General features: G+C 49.2%; 1 protein-coding gene across 2 annotated transcripts in view; it reads left to right on the top strand.

Moving 5' to 3' along the window:
* Nucleotides 1-26,310, top strand: part of RFFL (ring finger and FYVE like domain containing E3 ubiquitin protein ligase) — a 68,864-nt gene that overhangs the window by 38,413 nt on the left and 4,141 nt on the right. For both annotated transcript variants that reach the window (XM_084863584.1, XM_084863585.1), the window contains exons 2-6: nucleotides 8,818-9,005; nucleotides 19,328-19,738; nucleotides 22,627-22,710; nucleotides 23,664-23,874; nucleotides 25,313-25,336. In XM_084863584.1, coding sequence (XP_084719710.1) covers nucleotides 8,826-9,005; nucleotides 19,328-19,738; nucleotides 22,627-22,710; nucleotides 23,664-23,874; nucleotides 25,313-25,336 — 910 coding nt within the window. In that variant the 5' untranslated portion in view covers nucleotides 8,818-8,825. The remainder of the gene's footprint in view (nucleotides 1-8,817; nucleotides 9,006-19,327; nucleotides 19,739-22,626; nucleotides 22,711-23,663; nucleotides 23,875-25,312; nucleotides 25,337-26,310) is intronic.

The raw sequence follows: 26,310 nt of genomic DNA, 5'->3' as shown, positions 1-26,310 counted from the left end.
CCACTGACAACCAGTGGGCAGCTCCTGTATTGAGTGTCTGCCCCCAGGTAGTCGTAGTCAGTGTGTGTCATAGCGACTGGTAGACTGGTCATTCCTGTCATTAGGCTTTTATATATATAGGTTAGCCCTGTGCCTTATGATAATGCCTGCTATTTACTGAAGCACTGCCTTCTGCTTTTTCTGAAAATTGAAAGCCTGGTAACTTGCCTCAGGCCTTGACCAACAAAGGTGTGCTCTTTATACCATCACCTACTCTGTCTCCAGCTGTGACAAATAGGTATATCCATTCATGTTATACTGAGGCTCAGAGAGGCAACTTTCTCAAGCGCATTCAGTTACTGTGTTAGAGCCAGGGTTTAAGGTCAGGTGTGACTGACAGTTTAAAACCAAAGTAAAAGGATTATTTGGGAACTTTTTTTTTTTTTACTCGTTTGTTTTCTAAAAATTTAGCCCTAAAATGAAATTCTTATCTAGGAACTATGCAAACTGTCTGTTAGGTTTTAGAGCCTGGGGGACTGTTTTCCTCCTCTGTGTCCCGGCCTTGTGAAATACCCTGGTTTATGTCCTGCCCACAGACCACTTGAGCAGGGCTGCGGATCCCATTTAGGCCGTGGGTTCTAAAGTTCCACAGTACACTTGTCGCCTCTGTGACTTAGGTGTTCTGAATTCTTTATTCTCAAATAAATAGCTCAGAAATAATCTCAGTATCACAGAGAACATGCTTCATTGTCCCGCACCCGGCAAGTGAGAGCGGTCTGCGGTATGGTTTACTCCGTGGGTTGCTTACTTACTTACAAACGCAACAGTCGCCCCATTTGATGCTCGTGTTGCCACCAGCATTGTAAATCTTCCCCTTCCGAGGTGGACACCTCAGGCAGGTTCACTGGAAAATTCCAACTGCGATTCTGAGATTCTGTATTGAGTTAAACAGTTTCAAAGGGCGTTCAAGTTTCTCTTCAGACAAACTTATTTTTTAAAGTAAGCAGCCTTCTACGTGGAGAGATGATTTTAAATTTCAGGTGAGTGCTCAGAATAATGATTGATTCTTTATTGTTTGGGTGATGTGATCAGCTGTGCTAGAGCTCCTACCCAGGCCCTTGGGCGGTAGGAAACTCAGACTTTAGGTAAACAGAGAGGGAGGACACACAGGACATAGTGCTTTCCAGCCTATGTTTATTTTAATGAGCTGTTTACGGAGCACTTACTATAGGTTAGGCACTTTATGTATGTTACTTCTTATCCCTACAATTACCTTTTAACGGGCGGTATTATCTTCCTTATGCAGGCGAGGAAGGAAACAGACTTAAAAAGCTTACGTAACATGCCCAAGGTTAGCTACCCTTTGCTTTTGATAAGGAATTTTTTTCATAGTCACTTTATGTCATATAAATATTGATAAAATGCTTTGGGCTCTAAGGAGAGATAACTAGTACTTACTTCACCAGCTTGTATTGATAAAATACTGAGTGTTCTTTTGGGCTCAGTTTGTTCATTCCACAAAGTATTTGAGTATCTGCTGTAAAGTGGCAGTGTGCTTAGATGATGCCAGTAAAAAAAGTGAAGACAAAATAAATATAATTACAGATGATGATAGTTATCACGCAGGAAACGAAAAGGTCAATGAGAGTGTGTGTGGCTGAGGAGGATCCTCTAAATAGGCAATATTCAACTGAGACCTGAAGGATGCCAAGGAGCCAGGAGAAGAAGCTTTTTAAGTTTTCAGGAAGGAGCTTATATGCTTGAAGAATGGAAAGGGTACCGTGGCTTGAAGCTTAGTGAGCGGTGAGGAAAGGAACATGTTGTGAATTGGAGAGGTAGGCAGGGGCTGATGGCACACGCAAGGGTCTTCTACTCCTAAAATGCAATGGAAATCCATTAAAGAGCTTTAAGTGTGTGTGTTTTGGGGGGAGGAGGGAAGTGGACGATGCCTGTGGGGAAAGAATCGGAGAGGGGCAGGAACACGCTGGGAATCTAGTTAGGAGGCTGTTCTGGACTGGAAATACAGTAGAGCACAAAGTTCCGGGCCTCATGGATTTTTTATTTCAGTTAGGTGACGCAGTTAACAAACAAATAATATTAGCTGGTACTCAGTGTCATGTATGAGATTAGACAGTGATATTTAGACTAAGGGGTGATTGACAGGAAGGAGCCAAACATGTGAAGGTCTGGAGAGGAGTCTAGGCAGAAGAACAAACAGCAAGTTCAGTGGGCTTAAGGAGGGAAATGGAATAGAGCAAAGATGGTGATTTAGGCCATTGTCAGGGGCAGGGGAGATGGGATTGTATGTCTTCAGCTTAAACATGGTATTTAAGCCACTGATTGAGGTCTCCTTGGGGGAGAGTGGGCACCAAAGACAGCCTAGGCACTACCAACGTTTAAGAAAAGAGGGAGGGGAAGGAACCAGCAAAGAAGCTTTAAGGTAAGAGGGAAATCAAGAGTGCGTTGTTCTGGAGGCTCAGAAATGGCTAGCAGGGTGAGTGTTTGGGGAGGAGGGAAGGAGGGCCACTGGGTCCTGCAGGAGATGGAGAAGTGTGGCTTGGAATTCCTTGGTGATCTTGCAGAGATTGGGTGCGGTGTTTAGGCCAAGCTAGATTGGAGGAGGCTGAAGAGCGAATTCTAGGTTGAGCAAGTGGAGTCAAATACTGAGAGAAATCTGGATGTAGAGGAGAGCAGAGGAAAGGGCCTTTACCAAGGAGTGGGGACATGGGCTCAGGATGGTTTTCTTTGTTATTGTTTTTTTTTTTTAATTACAAATATCCCAGATGCTTAAAAACCTCTCTTAGAGTTTAATTGAAATATAACTAGAGAAGTCCACAAATTGTAAGTTAGGGTTTGATGACTTAATAGGCTTCGGGGTCTAAGCGACGTCTTTTCAAATCCTGGCTTACTTCCCGTTAGCTATGACCTTTCACAAGTCAGTTAACCTCTCTAAACTCTGGCTGCCTCACCTGCAGAAGGGAAGGACGAATCTGCCCTGCCTGAATTGTTGTGAGGATCACATGAAATAACACTGCGTAGTACCCAGCTCAGTGCCGGGCAGATAAGAGCAGTCTTCCAATGAATGGCTACTTTCTTCTTTACTTGTTAAAATATGTCATTATTTATCAGTTACTTCAAAGAGGCATAGCTCAGCCACATTGCTAGGCTTTTCATAGCTGTTCAAAGCCATTGCAATTATACCTTAATTGCTTTTTATGGACAATATGCAAGATGAAGCAAAGCCCATTCTGTAGTAATGATCCATGACGTGGGATACTTTTCTTTATGCACCGAGAGCATAGATGCTTTTAATAATTCCAGGAATATGGTATGCAGTAGGCAAACCACTCTCAATAAACGAGATGATTCTGTAAGGTTTGCCATCTAGACATTTCCTGATTTACTACATCAGAAAGGTGCTTATTTGAGGATTTGGGGGCATTTTAATTAGATGTTTTTAAAAGATTTTTATGAAGTCTTATACAGTGTGTTCACCATACATATGTTAATTCCAAAATGTTGCTGTCTCTGCATCCTTGTGAAGCCCATTGTTGCAGGGGTACTTGGACACACAGACCAGTCAATTAAAATGACAACAGACTGGATGAGAACCTTGGGGACTTGATTTTACTGCTGCAGAATTTGGTGGTTAGCAAGATGGCTTTGGAGTTGCACTGCACACTAGCGCTAATTTTACTAGGACACTGACATTCTGACCCTCTATGCCATGTGGCCATTCTTTAAAAAAAAAAAAAAAAAAAAAAAAAAAAAAAAATATATATATATATATATATATATATATATATATATATATATATATATATATATATTATTGATTTCAGAGTGGAAAGAAGAGCTAGAAATATCAATGATGAAAGATAATCATTGATAGGCTGTCTCCTGAACGTCCCACACTGAGGATCGAGCTCGCATCCTGGGCATGTGCCCCATCAGGGAATCGAACCATGGCCCTCTGGTTCATAGGTTGACGTTCAACCACTTAGCCACATGGGCCAGGCCATGGGAACATTCTGACCCTTCTCTGCTCCACGGTAAAGCCCATGACAACCACTGAGCCACTTAAAATTATTTGACTTGATCGGGTGAACAGTGAAGTGGTTGTGTAGGAAGAAATCTCATTCCTCCCCTCCGGCCTCTGTGCTCACCGGCCGGGATAAGTCACCTGCCTTCCCCTGGGTTCCCGCGGTAATTTCCCGTTCTGCAGGGGTCAGCCTCCCCAGAAACAGCAGCATACTTATCATCTGACAGGATCTGTGTGCTAGCTAGCCGCTCTGGCCTCACACCACAGGGCTCTTCCCCCGGGAATGTCAGTTTTCTTGTTCACCCCAGCCCTGCATCTCTCCTCCTCCCCTGCAGGCAAAGTGGAGGAGGAGAGCTGGCAGTTTTCAAACACACTCAGTGGGAGAGTAGGCAGAGACCTTGTTTGAGGATTAAGTCTCCCAGTCCCTCTTTTCTGAAGAGGGCGAGGGGATTTGGAGAAGGGATTTTCAAGTCCTCAGTGAAGATATGGTAATTTTCTTTCATGATCAGAAGGAGGTTTGCAGATCCGAGAAGGAAGCTTTTCAAAGTTGTTAACATAGGGAGACTTCTTCATACACCTCACATTGGTTCCACCTTCAGTCCTTTAAGTTACATAAGCAGATGCCATGCGTTTGAATCTGTTTAGGGCCGAGGGATGGAAAAAATATTCCCAAGAGAAGAATGTGTAGTTTGTATGGCAATGTTAAAGTTACAAACTCTTTCACTCCCCCAAAATAACCCTGAAGATAGTTATTATTTAGACTTAGGGTTTTCCAGTTTGGCAAGAGAGTCCTTTTTTGTTGTTGTTGTTAACCTTCACCTAAGGATGAATGGAGAGTGGAAGAGAGAGGGAGGGGGAGAGAGAGGAGGACACATCCATTGGTTGCCCCACAAATGCCCCCATCAGGGCAGGGATGGAACCAGCAAACCCAGGTACTTGCTCCTGACCAGGTATTAAACCTTGACCATTTGGTGCACAGGCCAGCACTCTAACCATTGAACACACTGGTCAGGGGAGGCATGAGAGTACTTCTAACTGACCACATTAGGAAATGTGTCTTTTTGGTATGGAAATATATGTCAAAAAGAGTAAAAGACTAGTCTGTTGACTGGTGAGCTTGTTCTGTTTGAGTGAGCAGGTGTGAGGTATGTTAGCACTGGGGATTCTTTCCACCTAGCCCTTTCCATAATAACCCCTTCTTCCACGTGTACATATCCCCAGGATAAGACCGTTCTTCACTCCAACGTGGGGCTTCTGAAATAACAGGGACAAATTTCCAGTCTTCTCACAGAGCCAAGACCTTGTAAGAGTAGCCGAATACTTACCCAGGCCAAGGGCTTTTCTCCCAGGCTCCCTAGAGGAGGCCGTTAAGATTAGATACAGAGCGAAGGAATGAAAGTAGTGCTGGGATGAGTCATTCTCCTGACTCCCAACCGAGGGAGAGCTTTCTTCGCTTCTGTGTCAGGCTGAGCTTTCGTGCCTTCCTGGGCTGAAGTCCCCTGGGTGCAAGGACCTTGTCCGAATCACTTTGGGTAAGCCCCAGCGCCCAGCACAGAGCTGGTGCTTCTGCACAGCGGGACAGCTTTCATTGGAGACATACTGGTTCCTGCTGATGGTGCTTCACCAGTCCATTTTCCCGTTGTGGCAAAGTTCTTATCTCTTGGGAAACAGTTGCAATTTGTGTATTCCTAATGTGGAGGAAAGTGTGTTTTCTCATGGTTAATCTATCATTTCCCCTCCTTTTCCTTTTTATTTCATTTTTTTCTGCTCATGCTGTAAGCCTATCTTTGGTTATATCTGTCTTTACTTCTGTTCCACTCTCTAGTGAGAGGTGACTTTTCTCCTGCCCGGAAGTATCTATCCAGGATCTGATTGGTCACTAGGTGCCACGTTTCCTGCTACTCTGGCCCTGACTCCCATGATTTATCACTAGCTTCCTTCCTCTATAACCTCTTAATCTTCAGGGGTTTCCTCTACAGTCTTCCAATATGTCTACATTTCTCTCTGTTTAGTGACCTGGATCTTCTTCAGCTAATGCCTTCTCTCTCCTAGTCACAGTCAAAAGTTTCTTGAAAGAATAATTTATGCTTAGAGTCTGGCAAATCCTCACTTATTCACTTCCCAACCTATGGCTATCTTCCTAAACTGCCCAGGCAAAGAGCATATCCACATTTTCCTAAAACTAGTCCGTTTTGCATTTTTTTTTGTTTTTTTGTTCTACTCTCTGGCTAGTGTGGACAATTTCTTCTTGAAACTCATACACTCTTTCAGTTTTTCCACCTCTGAGCATTCTTCCTTTCTCTGTTCTGCTGGTTGGTTTTCCTCTGCTTGCCCTGTAGACCAAGTCTTGCCAAGGGTTCTCACAGACCTGCCTCTCTTCTGCCCCACTCTGGGTTTATTTACCTACTTGTAGAAGGCTGAGGATTCCCAAACCTTCATCTTCAACTGAGACCAAACCCCCACGTGCTGTGCATACATCAACATGTCCCACAGTACAGAACTCCACTCATCATCTTAGCCTGCCCCCTCCACACAGGTACATGCCTCCTCCTGAGGGCTTATCCAGTTAGTGACTCCACTGTCCTGTTGTGCAAGTCAGAGTCCCTGGGATTCATCCAAGACCGCTTCCTTTCTCCCTCCCCCTACCTTTCAGTTCATTGACACAGACTGCTAACTCTGGCAAAGATCTGGGGACAAGCCTACAAAGCCATATCGTAGTCGTGAAATCTCTAGGTTTGCTTCTTGCCTGTGCATTCCCAGAGAAGTTGTAGTTAAAATATTGTTATGATGATAGTAGCAATAACTAATGTTTATTTAGCGCTTCACAGCCAGAGAATGTCCAGATGAGAAAAATGAAGTACAGAAAGGCTATGACTTGGGTAACATAGCCCATAAACAGGTCTTAGGACCTCTGTTTTACCCAGATCCTCTGTGTTCTTTGTATTATTAGACTGTCACAGTGTTTCTATCAATCGATGATTTAAGGAATTACAGAATCCCTCCTTCAGAGGGCTACTGCGCCACTGTTGTCTCCATTCTCTTGACAACAAAGAACTCATTTAATGAATTGCTCTTTACTTCATTATTCCATGTGAACTGTTAAATACCAGTAGGGCAGATTATGCACCCCCTCACCCTGTAGGAAATGGAACAAATGTGTGCTTAGTTAAGATTTACATATTGTGTGATTCATTCACTCAGTAGTACTTGTTGAGCCACCTATCTGCTGAATACTGTATGACTAATGGTTCCTGTTCTCATGGGGCCACAGGTAAGTGTTTTGGGGTGGGGTGTGGCAGATGTAAATTGGATCTGCCTACAAAAGTGAATGAATTATATCACAGGTGTATTGGAGGCAAGTGTTGGGAAGCTAAAAAGGCCCTAGAGTAGTCAGAGGCCTGACGTTATGGATGTGTGAACCAGGAAGTTACTCCCTCTGCTGGGCCTTTGGCTTTTCCTCTATAAAAGGGCCAAGGTTGAACCTGTTGGCTTCTTAGTTCCTTCCAGCTTATCATACCTTTGAACTATGATTTCACAAAGGCACTTTCAAGAAGTCAGGAGGCAGCGCAGAAAGTACTATTCTTTTATGTGAACTGATTATTGAGTAATAACACTAAATGTTCCACTTATTATCTTGGTAAACATAGAGTTCAGGCGCAAAATGTTCATGTTGAATGCCTTGGTCTACTGAGAAAAGCACACTCTTACTTTATCACGGCATTACTTGGCATTTTAGTGGATTGTCTTGCCATCTTTAGGTTATTCTTACATTTGGGAGATTAACTCCTCTTTGTTTTGTGATCTTAAAAAATCGCCAGTCCCGTTCTGGCTGGTTTGGATAGAGCGTTGGCCTGCCAACTGAAAGTTCCCAGGTTCGATTCTGGTCAGGGGCATATGCCTGGATTGTGGGCTCAATCCCCAGTGGGGGGCTTGCAGGATTATTATTTTTTTTTAAAAAAGATCACCAATCCCTTTGTCCCTAGTACCTGTATTTGGTATGTCAAATGGGAATAATAATCCAACACTTTTTAGTAAACCCACAGAGGCACTGATTGAGCAATGAAGCTGAATTTTATTTATTGAGCATCTACTCTGTGCAGGACACTGCTAGGGGAAGGTACAGGCGTGAATAAGAAGTGGTTACTTCTCTCCAGGGACGGTGGTTTAGCGTTAGAAAATAAAGGGTGAGTGTATCTGCAACCAGCTGTGCTAGGTGCTGTGATGGAAGCTTACGTGGGACTGCAGGTACAAATGTCAGAGTGGTTAGTTCTGCTGGCTGGCGGGAGGGGAAGCCAGGGGCAGCAGCATGGTGCAGGGAGCAGAACTTGAGGTTTAGAGTCAGAAGGACCCGGTTTTCTGAATCTTGATTTTCTGCATGGTAGTGCGTGACCTTGACCTCTCACCTGTATACAGGAAATAATACCTTTTCACATAGTCAGTGTGAGCATGGAATTACGCAGTGTGTGTGCATGATAAAGTTGTATCTGGGAGCTCTAGGAGAAGGTCATGTTCCTGAATAAAGTGGTTGTTAGGCCCCTTGTAATCGCTACGGGAAAAGGTAGTGTGTCAAGTTGGCCACCGTGCTATCCTGGCAGATCAGGTGTCTAGTCGCTTCTTATGGGCGAAGGTGACGTGGTGGTGCAGGAGGCGGCAGGAAACCAGTGGCCCAACATATTCTGCCTTGACTCTGGTGGCAGGAGTGGTTTGAGTGTCCCAGCTCACCTATGCCCTCGGGAATGGGAATGCTAGAGGCGTGTCTTAATTCTGACCTTTCCCCTTTTCTTCCCGTTCATCAGATTTTATCATGTGGGCAACCTGTTGCAACTGGTTCTGCGTGGATGGACAGCCTGAGGAGGCCGCACCACCCCAGGGAGCCAGGGCGCAGGCCTATTCCAATCCTGGGTACAGCTCCTTTCCTTCCCCAACAGGCTCGGAACCAAGCTGCAAGGCCTGTGGGGCCCACTTCGCAAACATGGCCAGGAAGGTGAGTGTTGACCGCCTCAGGCCCTTGGGCCAGCTCCCCGGTCTTTCTATCTTGCCTCTTGCCTTGCTTCTGCTTATGCAATGCCAGTAACCCAGACCCATTCATTTTGCAAAAGTAACAAAGGAAAAACTAACCAAGCAAAATCAAAGCAACTCAGCATAGATTTGGATCCCGATAGACCTGAATTTAGATATCAGCTTTGCCATTTACCAGCTGTATGACTTAACCTTTCTTGAGATCCTTTCCCTCGTTTATAAAGTGGGGATGTAGTAGGTGTACCCATCTCACAGTGTTGCGAGAATAAAATGAGACAAGCTACAAAGGCCAGTATATTCAATGCCTGGAATGTAGCAGGCACTCCATGCTATTTCCTTCATTAGCTGCTCATAAAGAGCCTGGCTGCAGATTAACGTGTTCATTTTAGCAGAAGCAATGCCACGGACGTCTCTGGTACATCAAGACCTTAACCACACAGACTGGAGGTTATATACTGTGGCGATTTGGAATGCTCCATGCATGTTTTCCAGATTAGTGAGCAGGAAGGAAACTTACTGGCTGGGTAATGGCGTGGGGGTGTGGGCCCTCCCTCTGTCAACTCCCCGAGGCAGTGTGCTCTCTGGTCAAGCGCCATTGGAGCTGACGTGAACCTTGACCTGGAGAAAGAACTGTATTCTGCATTCTTTGGTAGAAGGAGAGGTTTGTAACCCAGAATGGGATGTTAAAATGGTGTTAATAGGAAAATTGAGAGGAAGAAACCCTTTTTAAACCATCTGCTGTATGCCAGGACTGTTTTTAAGCCATTTCAATTTGTTTTATTTAATCCTCACAATAAATCTATGATGTAAGCTTTAGGGTTCCTAAACTCGCATTTTATGAGAAACTAAGGCTTGGAGTTTAACAGTTAAAAGGAAACTATGTGAAGTTCCAGACAAATAGCAGAAGAGACATTAAAATACTGCTTCTCTTCCCTCCTTAGGTAGAGCCCCAAGGTCACATAGTTATTAATGGCAGAGTCAGGATTCAAACTAGGTCTCTGACCCTCAAGCTATCTCTCAGAAGACATTCAACATGTCATCACGACTGCAGCTTGGAATGGAGCTTGAAGTGTTGACCTACCTTCCCTTTTTGTCTGTAAATGGTGGAGGATTGGCATTTTACCTTGTAGGTTGTATTTTGCCTGCACTTCACTGTAATGCAGCAAAGGCGGGCACATGGCAGAGTTTTATTGTGATTTGCTCAGCTACCCAAGAACTCAGCCAGAGAGGCTGCTGCAGGTGGTCAGGGAGCTGCGGCTCGGTGGGCAGAGGTGCCCCTCCTTTTATACTTAGATGGAAGGTTGAGTCAATAGATTGAGACCGAAGTGGAGAATAGAAGGAACTCAGTGCCACGTGGCCTCAGTCTTCTCAGTGATGGAGACGGTGCGTGGAGTTAGGATCTGAGATGAGATGGAAGGAGGATATTCGTCACATGCCTGGTGCTGAGTTTGGCATTTCAAATGCCTTACCTTCATTGGTTCCTTACAAAAGTCTATGAAATCTGTACTATTACTTATTCCCATTTTACAGATAAAGAAATTGTTCTCTTTATCTAAGATGGTAGTTCCAAGGACTCCTCAGGAACATCAAGGAACTGTTGGTAGCCAGAGCTGCTGTTCTCAGTTATACCGTGAGGACTGTTAGGAACAACTGCTGATAGAAGTGGCCAAGTAATTGGCAAGAAGGAATAGGAAAAACCCTTGTGTAAATGAGCAGCATGAATTTGCAGTAGGCTTATTTGAACCTTTTTTTTTTTTTTAAACAGGTAGTGTATAACCTTTTATTGTTATTCAACAATTAAAAAAATTATTACAGTTTCAGAGGTATATAACTTAGAGTCAAATTGTTCAAAAAGTTTGTTACAAACAGTAGAACCCCCCTCTCCTCATTTCACTCTTCTCAGAGGCAGCTACTTTCAGTTCTTTGGGCTGGTTCTTTGGTAGTTACCTCCACATTGCTGTTATATATCTATCTACTGTGGCCTGGTGCACAATATTGATGCACTCGGGGCAGGTGTAGGGGTCTCCAGCCTGGCCTGTACCCTGTCACAGTGCAGGAGCCCCTTGATCCATTGCCCCAAAGAGGTAGGTCCCGCCCACCCATCCCGAGCTCCTCGATAGATTGCCACTAAGAGGTAGACCGGAGCCAGGGGTAGTCTGTGGTGGAGGCCTGTGGACCTCCACACGCCTGCAGACCTCCAGCCAGAGAGGCCTCTCTGCTGCGGCCCCACCCGTCCCCGACGCTGCAAGTCCCCGCCCACCCTCACCTGCTGAGCAGCAGCCTGCTGATTGGTCATTACTGTGACAGCGTCCTGATCAATTTTTATATCACCCTATTATTAGTATAGATATCTATATATAGCTATCTGTATCTATCTATCTATCTATCTATGTATCTATACACACACACACACACACACACACACACACACTTACAGTTGGCCTTTGAACAATGTGGGGGTTAGGAGTGCTGACAACCCCTCCCTCCATAGATACATGTATAGCTTTTGACTCCCCCCAAATTTAACTGCAGTTTCTCAGTATCTGTGGGAGATTGTGACCACCTTCTTAATATACTTTATGGAGGGGAAATGGAGAGAGAAAGAGCACAGGATAGTAATGGTGTTCCAGGCTTGGGGGGTTCAGTATGTCAAGCATGCTTAAACCTTGGGAGAACCAGGGGATCTAATGAGTTCTTGACATTTCTTTTTTTTTTTTTTTTTTTTTTTTCTTTTTTTTTTTTTTTCAAATCAATCTTTATTGTTCATATTATTACAAAGGTTCCTCATTTCTTCCCCCCTCCACCAGGTTCCCACCCCACCCTCCGCCCCCTCCCCATCCCCCATTGTCCTCATCCATAGGTGCACAGTTTATGTTCAGTCTCTTCCTCCCTCCCTTTCCCCGATAGTAAATCCCTTTTCAGATAGTAAATCTGTTACTTAGCATTATCTCATATCAATAATACCTCCACATGCCCAATGATACACTTCACACAAAAGACATTTCCAAATAGGTCAACCAGCCTCATCCAGGCCCCACCCAAGGCACTTACAGATCAACACCCCAGCGCTATACTAACTCAACACATCCAGATCTAAGCCTTCATCACTTGATTCAGCAGACCCTCAAGTTCCCGCAAAAGTTTCCAGCCATGTCTGAGAGGCAGCCGTGGGCAGGTACAGGCGAGGAGCGAGCTGTTTAGGGCCTGGCTGCTCCGGGCCTGGCCTCTGTTGCTCTGGTTCGTTCCACAACCAGCTGCTCCGGGTCTGGTCACTGCCGCTCCCGACCTAGTTGCTCTGGACTTGGCTGTTGCTGCTACAGGCCTGGCCGCACCCGACCCGGCTGCTCTGGGACCGGTTGCTCCGGTCCCGGCCGCTCCGGGCCTGGCCGCTCCCAGCCTGACAGCCGCTGCTCCGGGCCTGGCTGCTCCCAGCCTGGCAGCCATTGCTCCTGGCCTGGCCGCACCAGACCCGGCTGCTCCGGGCCTGGCCGCTCCCAGCCTGGCAGCCGCTGCTCCTGGCCTGGCCGCACCAGACCCGGCTGTTCCGGGCCTGGCCGCTCCCAGCCTGGCAGCCGCTGCTCCTGGCCTGGCCGCACCAGACCCGGCTGCTCCGGGCCTGGCCGCTCCCAGCCTGGCAGCTGCTGCTCCGGGCCTGGCCGCACAAGACCCGGCTGCTCCGGGCCTGGCCGCTCCCAGCCTGGCAGTCGCTGCTCCGGGCCTGGCCGCACCAGACCCGGCTGCTCCGGGCCTGGACGCTCCCAGCCTGGCAGCTGCTGCTCCGGGCCTGGCCGCTCCCAGCCTGGCAGCCGCTGCTCCGGGCCTGGCCGCACCAGACCCGGCTGCTCCGGGCCTGGCCGCTCCCAGCCTGGCAGCCGCTGCTCCAGGCCTGGCCGCACCAGACCCGGCTGCTCCGGGTCTGGCCGCTCCCAGCCTGGCAGCCGCTGCTCCGGGCCTGGCCGCACCAGACCCGGCTGCTCCGGGCCTGGCCGCTCCCAGCCTGGCAGCTGCTGCTCCGGGCCTGGCCGCTCCCAGCCTGGCAGCCGCTGCTCCGGGCCTGGCCACACCAGACCCGGCTGCTCCGGACCTGGCTGCTCCCAGCCTGGCAGCTGCTGCTCCGGGCCTGGCCGCTCCTAGCCTGGCAGCCACTGCTCCAGGCCTGGCCACACCAGACCCGGCTGCTCCGGGCCTGGCCGCTCCCAGCCTGGCCGCCGCTGCTCCGGGCCTGGCCGCACCCGACCCGGCTGCTCCGAGCCTGGCCGCTCCCAGCCTGGATTCTTCGTGGTTGTCTACTGCTGTTCTGGGCCTGGCTGCTCCCATCCCGGCTGCTCTGGGCCGGGCTTCTCCGGGCCCAGCCACTCCGTGTCTGGGTGTTCCTGGACTGGCCACCCTGGGCTTGGCCGCCTCTGCCTCAGGCCTGGCTGCCACTGCCCCAGGTCTGGCTGCTCCAGTGCTGGCCGTTGATGCTCTTGTTCTGGCTGCTGCTGTTCTGGGGCCTGGCCACTGCTGCTCCGGGCCCAGCTGCCACTGCCTTGTGCCTGGCCACTCTAGGCCTGGTCGCCGCTGTTCCAACATTCTGTCCCTTTTTTCTCTTCTTTTTCTTTTTTTAAAAAAAACAACAAAACGCATTTATGTTGCAATGTTGGCTGGTGCGTTGAGTTCTGACTTAGTCTTTGATTTTTCAAGATCTTCTTTGTATTCTTTCTTAAGTAATTTTACTATCATTTGCTCTCACTTGATTTCTTCACATTGAGAACTTCTTTGGTTTCTTCCTCCTTGTCCTGGGAGCTCAGCAGGTTGGCCTGTGGCACCCCTTTGTTCTCCGCGGGCTCCGGCGCTGCTCCAGCCTGTTGCCGGGGTCGGCGCCGCCCAGGAAGCAGCCCCCGTCCTTGGCTCCGTTGCCAGCGCTCAGCAGTCGAAGGCTCAGGGGCACCCCCCCCCACTGGGGGCCCCGTCGCCCGGCTCCTTGCTGGCGCCCAGCTGGCCGGTGTCCGGCAGGGGCTCCTGCTCCTCGTGGCGTTCCTCCAGTCTGGAGCTTTCTTTCTCCCTCCCACTAGGGGAGTCCAGGATCAGAGTCAACAGACTGTCCTCTGCGCACAGTGTGCGCGACTCCGGGGGCTCGGCCTTTCACCGTGCTCCCAGGACTCCACCTCACAGCCCCGTCTCCCCCTGCCCGAGCCTGGGTCCCCAGGGACTGGCCCAGACCTGGAGTTCGGGGAGGTCTGGACTGAGGCTCAGAGCTGCCGCCGGAGGCTTTGTTTCTTCCGGCTAGGGTAATCCAGCATCAGAGTCAACATTCAGTCCTCTGCGCGCCATGTGCGTGCGACTCCGGGGGCCCCCGCATTTCGCCGTCCCCCGGGATTGTCTTCCCCTGCCGGAGCCTGGGTCCCCAGGGTCTGGCACATAACTTGGGGCTCAGCGCTGCCGGTTCGGGGGTTCAGCCCAGGCTGGGGGTTCTATTTCCTTCCTGCTAGGGAACGCCAGGCAGCACCCAGCCCTCTCCTCCTCTCCGGCTGCGACCTCTCCGCGCGCGCGCGCGCGCGCAGCATGTTTCCGTACCTTAGGCTTTTTTTCAGCTCCTCTGATTTTCCTTCTGGTTTTCTCCCTCCTTCCTATTGTAGAGTTTTCAGTCAGTCGACTACCTGTAGCTCTGGGCAATGTCCACTCTACATTTTAGTTGTATTCCTTTGAAATTGTTGTGAACTGCTGCGGCTAGGTGTATACCCGAGCAGCCATCTTGGATCCTCCTTGAGTTCTTGACATTTCTCAGCCAGAGGGAGAATGAGAATGAGTCAGGAAAGCTCCCTCAGAGACAGGAGAACGATGGTTTGGTGAGGAAGGGAAGATGCTTTATTTTTCTTTATAGTGGTTATCACCGCCTGACATAAATATGTTTGTGGGTTGCATGTCTTAGAGATGGTTCATAGGAACAGAGATCTTATCCGCTTTGTTCACAGCCTTTTATTTCCAGTGCTTAGAGAGGTGACCACCACATAGTGGTTAGGCAGTAAAAATTTAAATAAATAATGGACAATTGAGGTGGGAACAATCTGAAAAAAGAGAAAGTAGACCAGAGAGTTTCTACATCCATTGCTTTGTGGCTGATAATTCCATGCTGATGATTTTCATCGAGGGCCCATCCTGTACTGGCAGCCTGCTGGCTGCTAGAGGTCTAATTGTGGAGATAGAGCTCTATGAGAGGAGAGAGAGAGCTAGGCCTTTCCCTAAGGCGCTTCCTCTCTGATTAAGGAGGCCTGTGTGTGCAAAGGAACTGCTAGTAGTCAGCTGAGTAAGTAAGTGCTGGCAATCAGGCATTGCTGGTAAGTTGGTCATTCTAGCTGTAATTCCAGGAAGGTTTATTGATTTGCAGAGCAGTGGCTGAAGTGAAGGTACTGGTGTGGGCCAAGTGCAGGCGTATTTGGGAATTGTGAGTGGCCTGTTTGGCCGGCGTGCGGGTACTTGGGAAGTTAGGGTAGAATAAAGGTGGGATCAGGTGGTGAAGGGCCAGGACTGCCTTAGTAAGGAGCTTGGAGTCATGAGGAGAACGTTACACAAAGGAAGACCTGGCCAGTCCTGTTTCAGGTAGCAGACATGGCTTCACTGGTGACAGGTGTAGCACTTGGGGAGCTTTTGCCTACTGGAACCTGGAGAGAAGGGATCCGAGGCTGTCTAGGGTGGTGGCTGAGACTGGTCATATAGCTCATTTAGTGAGCACCTCTTCATGCCATTCTCTGTGAAGTAGTACTTGTTAACCCTTTCATTTTACAGATGAAAAATAGGAGACACAGACACTAAGTTACTTGAATATGAAGACAGGTGAAATGTAAGGGAAGAAGGTAAATTTGAAGATGACAGGATATTGGCCAGTGTGCCTAGGAGCATCGCAAATGATCAAAATAAGGAACTTTCCCCCCTATTATTGGAAAAATAAATGATTGAATGTCTACTGTGTCTCAGGCATTGCTTGGGCTGGACAGGCAGAGATGAAGTAAGTCATGCCTGCCTAACAGAGAGCTTGCCGTCTGCCGGGAGGTGGGGGCAAACACATAGCCATACAAAGAAGATAGGAAGCAGAAACAGGAATATTTTTGTGGGGGGTCGGGAGAAGGCAAGTTCCAGTTTGGATATTTTCTTGTTACAAAAGTAAGAAATAATTTTGTGCGATTCACAGTGATTTTTGTGAATATTAAGGATGTTTTCTCTAATTAGAAATTTTCATTTGTAATTTCATGCTTAAATGGATCAACATTCTTATCAGAAGGGTTTGGCATTTAACAGCCTTGGGCTTTTTAAATGTCTTGTCTGAAACGGTTGAATTGAAATGAGTACATGGATCCTAACTACCTTTCTTTTCTTCACGCGGTATTTTCTGAATGCTCATTCGGTACAAAGCACAGATAACATTAAGGATGTCACAGAGAGAACCCAAGAAAGATGAATCTCCTGCCTTCCCAGAGTTTCCAGTCTTGTAGAGAAGTGGCAGGCTGTTTCTGCCACAAGCCAAATATCCCATCTGCATGGCTAATACCTACCGGTATTAGCAGCCCTGACAATTCTATAGCGAGTTTGGCATTCAGCCTCTTTAGTTGGATCAGTTTGAGGAGGAAGACAAGTTTGTATTTAGAAACATGGATGAGGTATTCAAATCTCAGAGTGGAAAGAGAGGGGCTGGGTTCCTGGGTATTGCAAAAGCTCAGAGATGAGGCCAAAAGGAAGCTGTTTGTGAGTACATACCGCCTAATGCTGAGGCTTAATATACACAGTCTCATGGGATACCTGCAGTAGTCTGGAGGCCAACAGACTACCCGACTTCTCGGGTGAGGGGTCTGATGCTCTGGGGTGTTTTCTGTTTTGCACAAGTTCCCTTAGCTAGAAAGCGGACAGCCAGGACTTACCTGAGTGTGTCCGTCTGGCTGCCCTTTTCCCTCTCAGGGGGATGCAGCAATGAATGCCTGCCTCTAGGCAGGGCCCTGAGGAGGAGGGGCTGGGAGGGTGAGGAAGTGCCAGGGAATATGGGTGGTAGGGAGGAGGAGGAATAAGTGAGGGGCGGGTTACAAAGGAGGGCGTCTCCCCTGGCATCCACGAAGGGCAGTGTCTGGCTGAGGTTCCGCTGCCGGCGTTTTAAATGCTGGATGTGTGTGTTCTCTTGGCATTTATGCAGGCACGTTGGCTCCACCAACTCATCTTCCATGCTACCTTGTTACTCAGTCGGTTTGCTCCATTTGCTAGAATTCATACGAGCATGATTCTTTGGCTCATTCTGCCCACATTTGTTGGCCAGCTGTGTTTCCCTTCCCTTTCTCTCCTGCCTCTGCAAACTGGGGTTTTAGCCTCGAGCTCTCTTTCTCCTTCAGGGTATGTTTCGGATGCAGGCTGACTTCAGAGTCCCTGTTGGAGAGTAGTTGGCTGATTGAGCAACTCAGGGCTTTTTAATTGTGTCAAGCTAGGTCTTGTCAAACTGCACGGACAAGTAATGGTCCCTGTCAGGACCTACAGCGTTGTGACATTGAAGCCTCTTCATTTCACTGTCAGTCATCCTAACACACTTTTTCCCCAACAGCAAAGCTTCCGGTGGGAACGAACCCCCACACTCCAAGGTGTCTGTTTTCCACCTGAGCTGCTATTGGCCCAGGCCGTTAGGAAGCGAGTGCAGCCTTGCGTCCTTTGAAGCCAGTTTTGAACATTTTACGGTCTGGTTCTAACTGTGTGGAGAACAGGGAACTTGATCTGTACCCTTTCGCAATGCCTTCTAAGTATTTATAGTCAAACTGGGTGGTAAACATGCCCGCCTCCCCTCACTGCATGAATGACCCTTGGACAAGACTAAATATAGCTGTCTCACTGTGCGGACTTGTGCTTCAGCCCCACACAAGTGTCTGTGATTTTGCCTGCGAGAATCTAAGTCTCTTGCGCGTTCTTGTTGGCTTGAATAGAAAAGAGGGAGCAGAAACGTTGAGGCTAATACTTAAGTCATCACAGGATGAGAAGGTTTTCGTTTCTGTAATCGGTTGAGTGAGCGGGCCCTTCAGTATCACCACAGTGTGCCCAGGAGTTACTCTCCTGGGGAGTGGGGCCCACTCCTGGCTGCAGCAGCTCAGTCAGATGTCACTGTGCTCGCTCAGCCTGTGGGGCAAGAGGCTGAGGATTTGCTTCCTGTGAGTCGAGCAAGCCTTCATGTATTGTGTTGTCTGTGATTGCGGGAGTTGCTGCTGCCAGGCAGTACCAGCTTGCCTGCCAGGCCTTCGTGTTGCCCTCTGAGACACTCTGTACTTTCACCGAGAGCTCCCTAAATCACGTCCAGAGGGCCTCCTATAGCTATCTAAATATTTGTCTTGGATGTGCTCTCTTCCCCACTGAGTTCCCAGTGCTCTGAGCGGGCCTTCCTGGGCTGGGTGGGGCACTGGGTTGGGAGTTTGGAGATGGAGAGCCAGGCTCTTGAACCAGTACCACTGTCAGCCTGAATGGGACTGAGTTAGGCGACATGGCCTGGTGGGAAAGAGCATGATTGTGGGCATCAAGCTCAGACAGAACTTGAGTATGAATCCTGGCTCTGCTGCTGGCTGCCTGCCCGTGAATATGATACTTATAACTCTAGGCCTCAGTTGCTTTGTCTGTGAAACATGAATACCTACTTTGCAGGGTTGCTTTGAGATGTAAATGACAAGCTGGGTGTAGCTCTAGCATATAGTGGCCCTCAGTAAATTTAATGAAAGATAGTAGTAATAACCACCACCACAACCTTGATACATTTAGATTCTATTACCACCCCCATTTTGCAGATGAGGAAACTGAGGGCCAGAGAAGCTAAGTTACATACCCAAGGTGACACCACAAGAAATGGAGGAGGGAGACAATAACAATGTAGGGATTTTTATTTTTAAAGAATAGTTTATTGATTTTTTTTTTTTTTTTTAGAGAGAGAGGAAGGGAGAAGAAACATCGATGTGAGAATAACATCCATTAGCTGCCTCCTGCACACCCCCTACTGGGGATCGAGTCCACAGCCCTGGCATGTGCCCTGACTGGAAATTGAACCCAATCTCTCGGTGCATGGGATGACACCCAACTGAGCAACACCTGCCAGGGCAAAATGGAGGGATTTTTTATTCTAAACCTGGTAGTCTTAACAGCCTTTATTTCTCTCTCAATAAAATAAATCAAGCCCACATGGGATAATAAATGTAGTGTCCTATACATGGATACACAGATGCATACAGAGGGCTTGCAATCTGAATACGTCTAACCTGAAATCTTCACGTTACGGTCTTCTCTGCCTCTTGCTCCAAGCAGCAGACCTGCCTGGACTGTAAGAAAAATTTCTGCATGACCTGTTCGAGCCAACTGGGAAATGGGCCCCGCCTCTGCCTTCTCTGCCAACGATTCCGAGCAACAGCCTTTCAGCGGGAGGAGCTCATGAAGATGAAGGTGAAGGACCTGCGGGACTATCTCAACCTCCATGACATCTCTACCGAAATGTGTCGGGAAAAAGAGGAGCTGGTGCTCTTGGTGCTCGGCCAGCAGCCTGTCATCTCCCAGGAGGCCAGGACTCGTGCCCCCGCCTTTTCCCCCGACTTCCCTGAGCAGCAGGCCTTCCTGACCCAGCCTCATGCCAGCACAATACCTCCTACCTCACCCAGACTCCGTCCTTCACCCTCACAAGCCACTTCTGTGCCCCCCGCCCAGGCTCAGGAAAATCAGCAGGTACGGCCCATTTGCAGTCTGCCGGCTGGAGGGCCCACTTCCCCTCCTGCCTGCTTGTGGGAGTGGGGTGATGATGTGAAACCTTGCTGCCTACTGATGCATGAGTGGTATTTCCTTGACACCACCACACTCGGGCTTTGGCTTTTTTCACAGGTGATAACGCACAGTCCCAGGTTTTTGGTGTTTTTTTTAATACATATATATCCCAGTTAGACATTAAAAAAATTTATTGTTCCGGAAACACTTGAGAAAACTCAGTTAACTTTCCAAATTTAGTTCTGTTCTAATTGCCCTCCCACGGATTCACCTTTATTGTGGGCTTTCTTAGCTGGGTGGGGAGCTGGGTCCTTTGTAACCATCCCAAGGCACATAGGAAAGAAAGGAACATGAGAGGGAAGGGAGAGCAGGGAACACAGGCCAAGACAAGGGCACTGCTCCTCCGGCCAGTCACTGGGCAGGGGTGGGGGGCAGAGGATGAACAAGACGCTGCCTGCACCATCCCAGGGGGGCCGTGGAATGGCGAGCTAAGAGCAGCACATAGACGGAGTTCTGAACAGGCAGGGGAAGTACAGAATGAGTTATGCGTGGCCTCTGCCCTCCGAAAGCCTCTCTAAGAGGGAAGGTAGGCACGCAGCCTAACTGGGATAAGAGTGAGGCGGGTGGACTTGACCACTGTGTACGGAGTGATGGTGTCCTGTAGGTGAACTTAAGGGCCTTAGTGGGAGATTAGAAGATCCACCCAGGTCCCACACCCAATGTGTCACTGATCTGTGGTCACCCCCGGTGAACTTTGAGCCTTTAACAGTGAGATGAGGTTAATCCCAGGCCACTTTCGTTCTTGCCAGATGGTGGGAGGATCGACTAGTGTGATGTCACGTCCAAAGAGCTTTGAGCAACTTAGAGCTGGCACAGCACTCACCACAGCCTCCACTCCCGGCCCCGCCCCGCCCCGCCCCGCCTCCCCGGAGTGGATGGCTGCTGCCCGCCGATGATCTCCTCTTTTGTCACATCTCCCCGGGTCCGATCTGAGGGGCACTGAGGCCCAAAGGCCAGTGTGATAGCATACTTTTCCCCGCAGTAAACTCCCTCCCTCCCTTGTTGGCTGAGCATGCTTTCCACCCAGCTGGCGTTTAACTCTCACTTTGCTTTTTACCCCCTGCTGGGACTTCCTCCCTGTGCTTGGCCGAGCACTCCTCCCTGTTCAGGGGGAGCTAGGAGAGCACCTTGTTTCCCCCAAAGAGCCTCCAGGAGGGTTTTTCAAGGAAAGGAATAGGTTTTAAGCTTCCTGTCATTAACTGGAAATTTACAGATGCACCTCCAGCTTACAGTATGTGCCAGACCTAATCGGGCACTTCTCTGATCTCCCATGTTTTCAGAGGGCCTTCGCGTCAGCTCGCATCCCCTGTTCTGGTGAGAGCTACATTTTGCAAGCCAGAAAAACACACGTAAGGGAAGTCAAGTAACTTGTGTAAGGCCACCTGACGGTTCCACAGTGAGCTGCACCTAGCGTGCAAATCTCGCAGTGCTTGCTCCACCGGGTTCTTTCCTTTCCTTTAGTGCCCTGGCAGCCGTTGCTAGGGAAGGGAGTGTGTGGAGTAAGCAAAACTGGACAGATGCTGGTTGTAGATTTTGATTTAGCCAGTGGGTAAAGGCAATATGCTTTGCAGTATGAGATCCAGTTTCTCTTTCCAAGAAAAAAATGGACCTACAAAAGCTGCCTGTTTAGGAACAGGTTAGGCTCTGAAAGATTGCTGTGTAACTCCCAGGTGACACCAGGAGGCCAGCCCATGCCACCTCTACATGAAGCTGAGAGAAAACGAGAGGTGGTGATAAGACGTGGTTTCGGGTGCCTCCCAGTACCTGTTCTGCTACACACGTGATCTTATTCTCTCTTGGCATTTTTGGTGGTGGTGGCGATTTCTACTTTTCATTCTTGCTGTTGTTGCTTGCCTCTTCTTAATTAGCTCCATGTACGGATCCTGATCGGGAATGAGTGGCTGGGGCCACTGGTGACTGGCTTTCTAGGTTGTCCCTTTGCTGGTGCCTCACTCCCGGGAAAGGCCTGTGGGCTCAGACAGCTCTTTGCTCTGGGCTCACAGGAGGCTTTGCCTGGAGGGACTAGTTAAGGAACTTGTGGCTTAAATGGTGATGGGATTAAGAGCCTCATAGTTCTGAGTACTTTTTGGCAAATCCTGAAGAAGTACCTAGATAGAACTGTTTGAGGGGTTAGAATTCTAAGCAGAGTGAAATATTTTAAGCATAGGTATTTGTCTTACATAGTCTTAGGCCAGTAGGCTCTTGGATGCTTTAAAATAAACGTTTGACAGGTTTCAAGGTAGCACTTAGTAATAGTGTGACCTGCCGGGCTGGTTGGACCCCATTTCCCGAATATGAAGGCGGTGATGGGCCAGAAGAGAAGGAGTAAGGGGGTGAGGGTCCGGAAACTGTTTCAGTTGGGCCAGTTGAGGATTTAGCATTGAGGAAGGAGAGACATGCTATGAACAGTTTGAAGAAAGCAGTAGACATTTGTCTGAGGGGCAAACCAAGGATGGAGGGGGTGGATGTTATAGAAAGGGCAGTTTGGGGTCAGTGGCAGTTAGCGAGCAGCCTCCTGCAGTGGACACCGGACCTTCCATCCACTGGAGTGTTGAAGGAGCATCAGCGATGAGTGGGCTAATGCCATGCTGCGGTGGGCAGAATTCATGCACGCTGGCTCTCTGTCTAACAAGGTCAGTATGAGAGAGCAGCTTTTGTCACATCGTTGTGCCAGACTAGATTTCGGGAGCAGGTGGGAGTTATGGGACATGGTGTGAGCTCAGGACAGGTCAGAGCTCTGCTAATCCCTGGGCCATCTCTGCGGATCTGATGGCTCCTTTCTCTTCCTGCAGGCCAATGGCCACGTGTCTCAGGACCAAGAAGAACCCATCCACCCGGAGAGCACAGCCAGGGCGCCTGCTGAGGATGAGACGCAGGTGGGCCTCTGCTCGGTGTGGGTCTGGGTCTTGGCTTTGCCCTTTCCTCATGTTCTTGGGCTTCATTAGGAATCTCTCCACAGACCCTGAGGTGGGGAAGAGAAGCAGTCTGTGATGATAGTCCTGATTCTGTGCCAGGGGCAGGGTTTGGTCTAATGTTCCTTCGGGACTATCAGAACGTTAGTGCGGAGTTGTGAGGTCACAGCGGAGACTGGGGAGCCGCGCGGCCCATTGGTTTCCAGTCTCTTGACTTTCTGAGAGCCGCCAGGGCGCAGGCTCCTGGAGCTGCTGCGCAGATCTCGTTGTTGTTCTGCTTCGAGCACACAGTGGCCATTGTCAGGGGAAGGAGGTCAGATAATCAGGAGGGAAGCTGAGAGGGAGGCCGGCCTCCGCTATGGCGGGGCCAGTCCGGAGGGCTCAGCCGGTAGGGCCATGGAGTTACGGTCAAGGCTGCCTCCAGAGGAGCGCTCGCTGGGGAAGGCCGCCTCTTCTGTGGGAAAGCAGACATCTCTGCAGCGGGGGGAGAGAAAGGCCAGCACCATGCACGGAGGCTTCCTGTGCCGCCACATTTAATCTTTACAGGAGCCCAGTGTGCTGGCTCTGCTCTCCCCTTCGTGCGGGGGCAGGCAGGCTGGGAGAGGAGCAGCTCGCCTCATATTACTTAGCATTAGTCAGTGGAAAGTCAGGATTCAAAGTCAGGGTCATCAGACTCAAATCGGTGCTGCTCCTCTCACACACACCGCTGGGTTTGTGGCTGTTGGGCCTGAGCACAGGGTGGGTCAGGCAGGGGCTGGTCTTTTTCAGTGCAAAGCGCTGTGCCAGGCACTCTCCCTGCCTCTGTTCCTGCTCCTGCGGGCAGCCACCAGGCGCCGGTGTGAGAGTGCTCCGGGTCCTTGGAGAGGGGGCCAGGGGAGTTTAGAGCCTAGCCCACCGTCTCATCTCTGCCTGTGCAGTCCGTCGACTCAGAGGACAGCTTCGTCCCTGGCCGGAGGGCTTCTCTGTCCGACCTGACAGACCTGGAAGACATTGAAAGTCTCAACGTGCGGCAGCTGAAGGAGATCCTGGCTCGTAACTTCGTCAACTACAAGGGCTGCTGTGAAAAGTGGGAGCTGATGGAAAGGGTGACGCGGCTGTACAAGGATCAGAAAGGCCTCCAGCACCTAGGTGAGGGACTGAGTGACAGCTGTCACTCACAGCATAACAGCATCTTCCAAGGAAGGGGTCCCCTCACACGTTTGCCCCATCTAATAATAGCTGTCACTTGGAGTTGAGTGCCAGGAATGGGTTAGGCGTTGTGTACATTTATTTAATCCCCAGAGCACCCTATGACATAGGCATTATTCATCCCCTTTCTATTTTAGAGCCAGATTGGAATTGAGAATTTCCTGGTCTAAGTTCATGGCCTTTCCCTCTGTATGTCACCCCCACCACACCCACGACTACCTCCAACAGTACTTACGAAGGAGGGAGATTAGGAAGCAAATCCTTGCGCATACTGTGTAAAGAACTGTTATGCCAGTATCTGGGCTTTTCCTGTTACTCATTTCCCCAATCATTCTACATGATGTCATGTTCAGGTGACTTCCAGTAAAGTATCTAGCTGTGATCACATGAGTTCGGAAAAATACTTTCTGCTATGACTCTCCCCCGCTCTCTCCCCGACTCACCGTTGCTGATTCATGGTAGATACTTTACTGGTAAAGGCAGAAAGTCCTGCAGGAAAGAAACGTGTTTAGCTGTTTTGAACTTTGCATTTCCTGACATGATCTTACTTAGAGCCCTCTCCCCTTCCCCTCCCTTCTCTCCCCTTCCCAACTGATTTAGTTCCTGCCCATCAACATTTCCATTCCTTGCATGCTAACAGTGCTTGAAGTCAGATTTCAGGCTCTCCTCTCCCAGGAGTTCAAATTCATCGGAGTTAGGGGACCCCATTCACCTGATCAGGTTCATTCTTCCCTTTGGGACTGACCCCAAGAATCGCCCTAGCATTGTAAGGACATAGAGAACAGGAGATGGGAACTTCCGATGGGAACTTGATCAGGATGCCCTGGCTGACGGAAACAGACTGTACCTTCTTCCCTGACTTAATGCTAGCTTTAATGCTAGCAATAGGAATGGGCCCTAGCCGTTTGGCTCAATGGATAGAGGTCAACCTGTGGACTGAAGGGTCCCGGGTTCGATTCTGGTCAAGGGTTCCAGATGCGGGCTCGATCCCCAGTAGGGGGTGTGCTGGAGGCAGCCGATCAATGATTCTCATCATTGGTGTTTCTATCTCTCTCTCCCTCTCCCTTCTTCTCTGAAATCAATAAAAAATATATTTAAGAAAAGGCACTAGGAACAGGTATTGTGCTTAGGCAGTATCCTTCCTGCTTGGCAGTTTGTCCATGCAAACCAGCAGAGCGCCCTATTCTGAGACCAGACACACCAGCAGGAGCGTTCTGAGTCCTCGGCGTGCGCAGTGAGTGGGGAGGGGGTGTTTCTCTGGGTTCTCGCCACCCTGGTTCCCAGCAGGGAAAGAGCAGAGATCAGAAATGAAGTCAGGGAGGTTGGAGGCTTTCCCGGGATCATCACATATTCAGTCTTCTTTCTCTTTCCTTTTCAGTGTGTGGTGCCGAAGACCAAAATGGTATGTATTTGCTTCTGTTTGGAAATGGCTCATGCCCTTAGCTCTGCTTTCCTTCCCCTCCTTCAGCCCCAGTAGAAGTCTGAGCATGCCAACATCTGGACAGAGGGTGTGAGGAAATTCTCTGAGAGCCAGGGCTTCTCGGCATCTTTCGAAATTCCCAGGGCAGCATAGGGGGGGCAGACTGATGGGCACAGCTCTGGGCTATCAGAGCTCAGAAGCCAGCATGTGTGAAGTACTTACCAAAGCGAGGGGTGGCGGGTGCCACATTCGGTTCATTTTCACTCTCTTAGTACTAAGGCACACCTTCCCCTGCACTCCGTTCTCATCTTCAGGGAAATCACTGGGGTTGGTTAACAGTTTCCGTACCAACAAGAAAGGTGGTGATCTGAGAGAGCCCGGTTTGTCCAGGGCTGGGCAGTGGCTCGAGCTGCCCTGGGACAGATCAGGCAGGTGCATATCCCACCTCAGCTGCCACACATCCACCTGTGTGTTAAAGGCCGCCCCAGCCTTTGGGTACTCCCAGAATGCACCGCGGGAATCTGACGGGATTTGGCATCATTCTGAAACGCTCTGGTATACCTTTGTGAAAGCCTCAAGGCTCTATGGTTGAGCTCCTCCCCAAGAGAGAACGTTCTTAGAATGGTGTAAGAGACTGCAGAGCATTTTGAAACTTTCAGAAGACTCCGAATTATTACTTAGTAAAATGGCCTTTTGCTTAAATTGGGACAGAGTCTTCTGGCTGATAACTTATCAAGAGTTGAGCTCTCTTCAGTTTCCCCAAACCGTTTGGGGGTCTAGATTTACTCCCTCGCCTTGGTGCCACGATCATGCTGATCCTCTTGGTGTCTTCCTTTCTTTTCCTGAGAGAATGTGGCAACCGAGTTGATGAGTTTATTGTTATTCCCGAGAGAAGTAATCAGGGATGACATTCTGTCCGTTATTCCTGCTCACTTTAGGTCTTTGTGTAGTTCAGC

The sequence above is a fragment of the Pipistrellus hanaki genome (assembly GCF_964339955.1).
Source record: "Pipistrellus hanaki genome assembly, chromosome: 16".
Classification (NCBI taxonomy): Eukaryota; Metazoa; Chordata; class Mammalia; order Chiroptera; family Vespertilionidae; genus Pipistrellus; species Pipistrellus hanaki.
The sequence above is the reverse complement of the archived record's forward strand: the minus strand, read 5'-3'. Positions and strand labels throughout refer to the sequence as shown.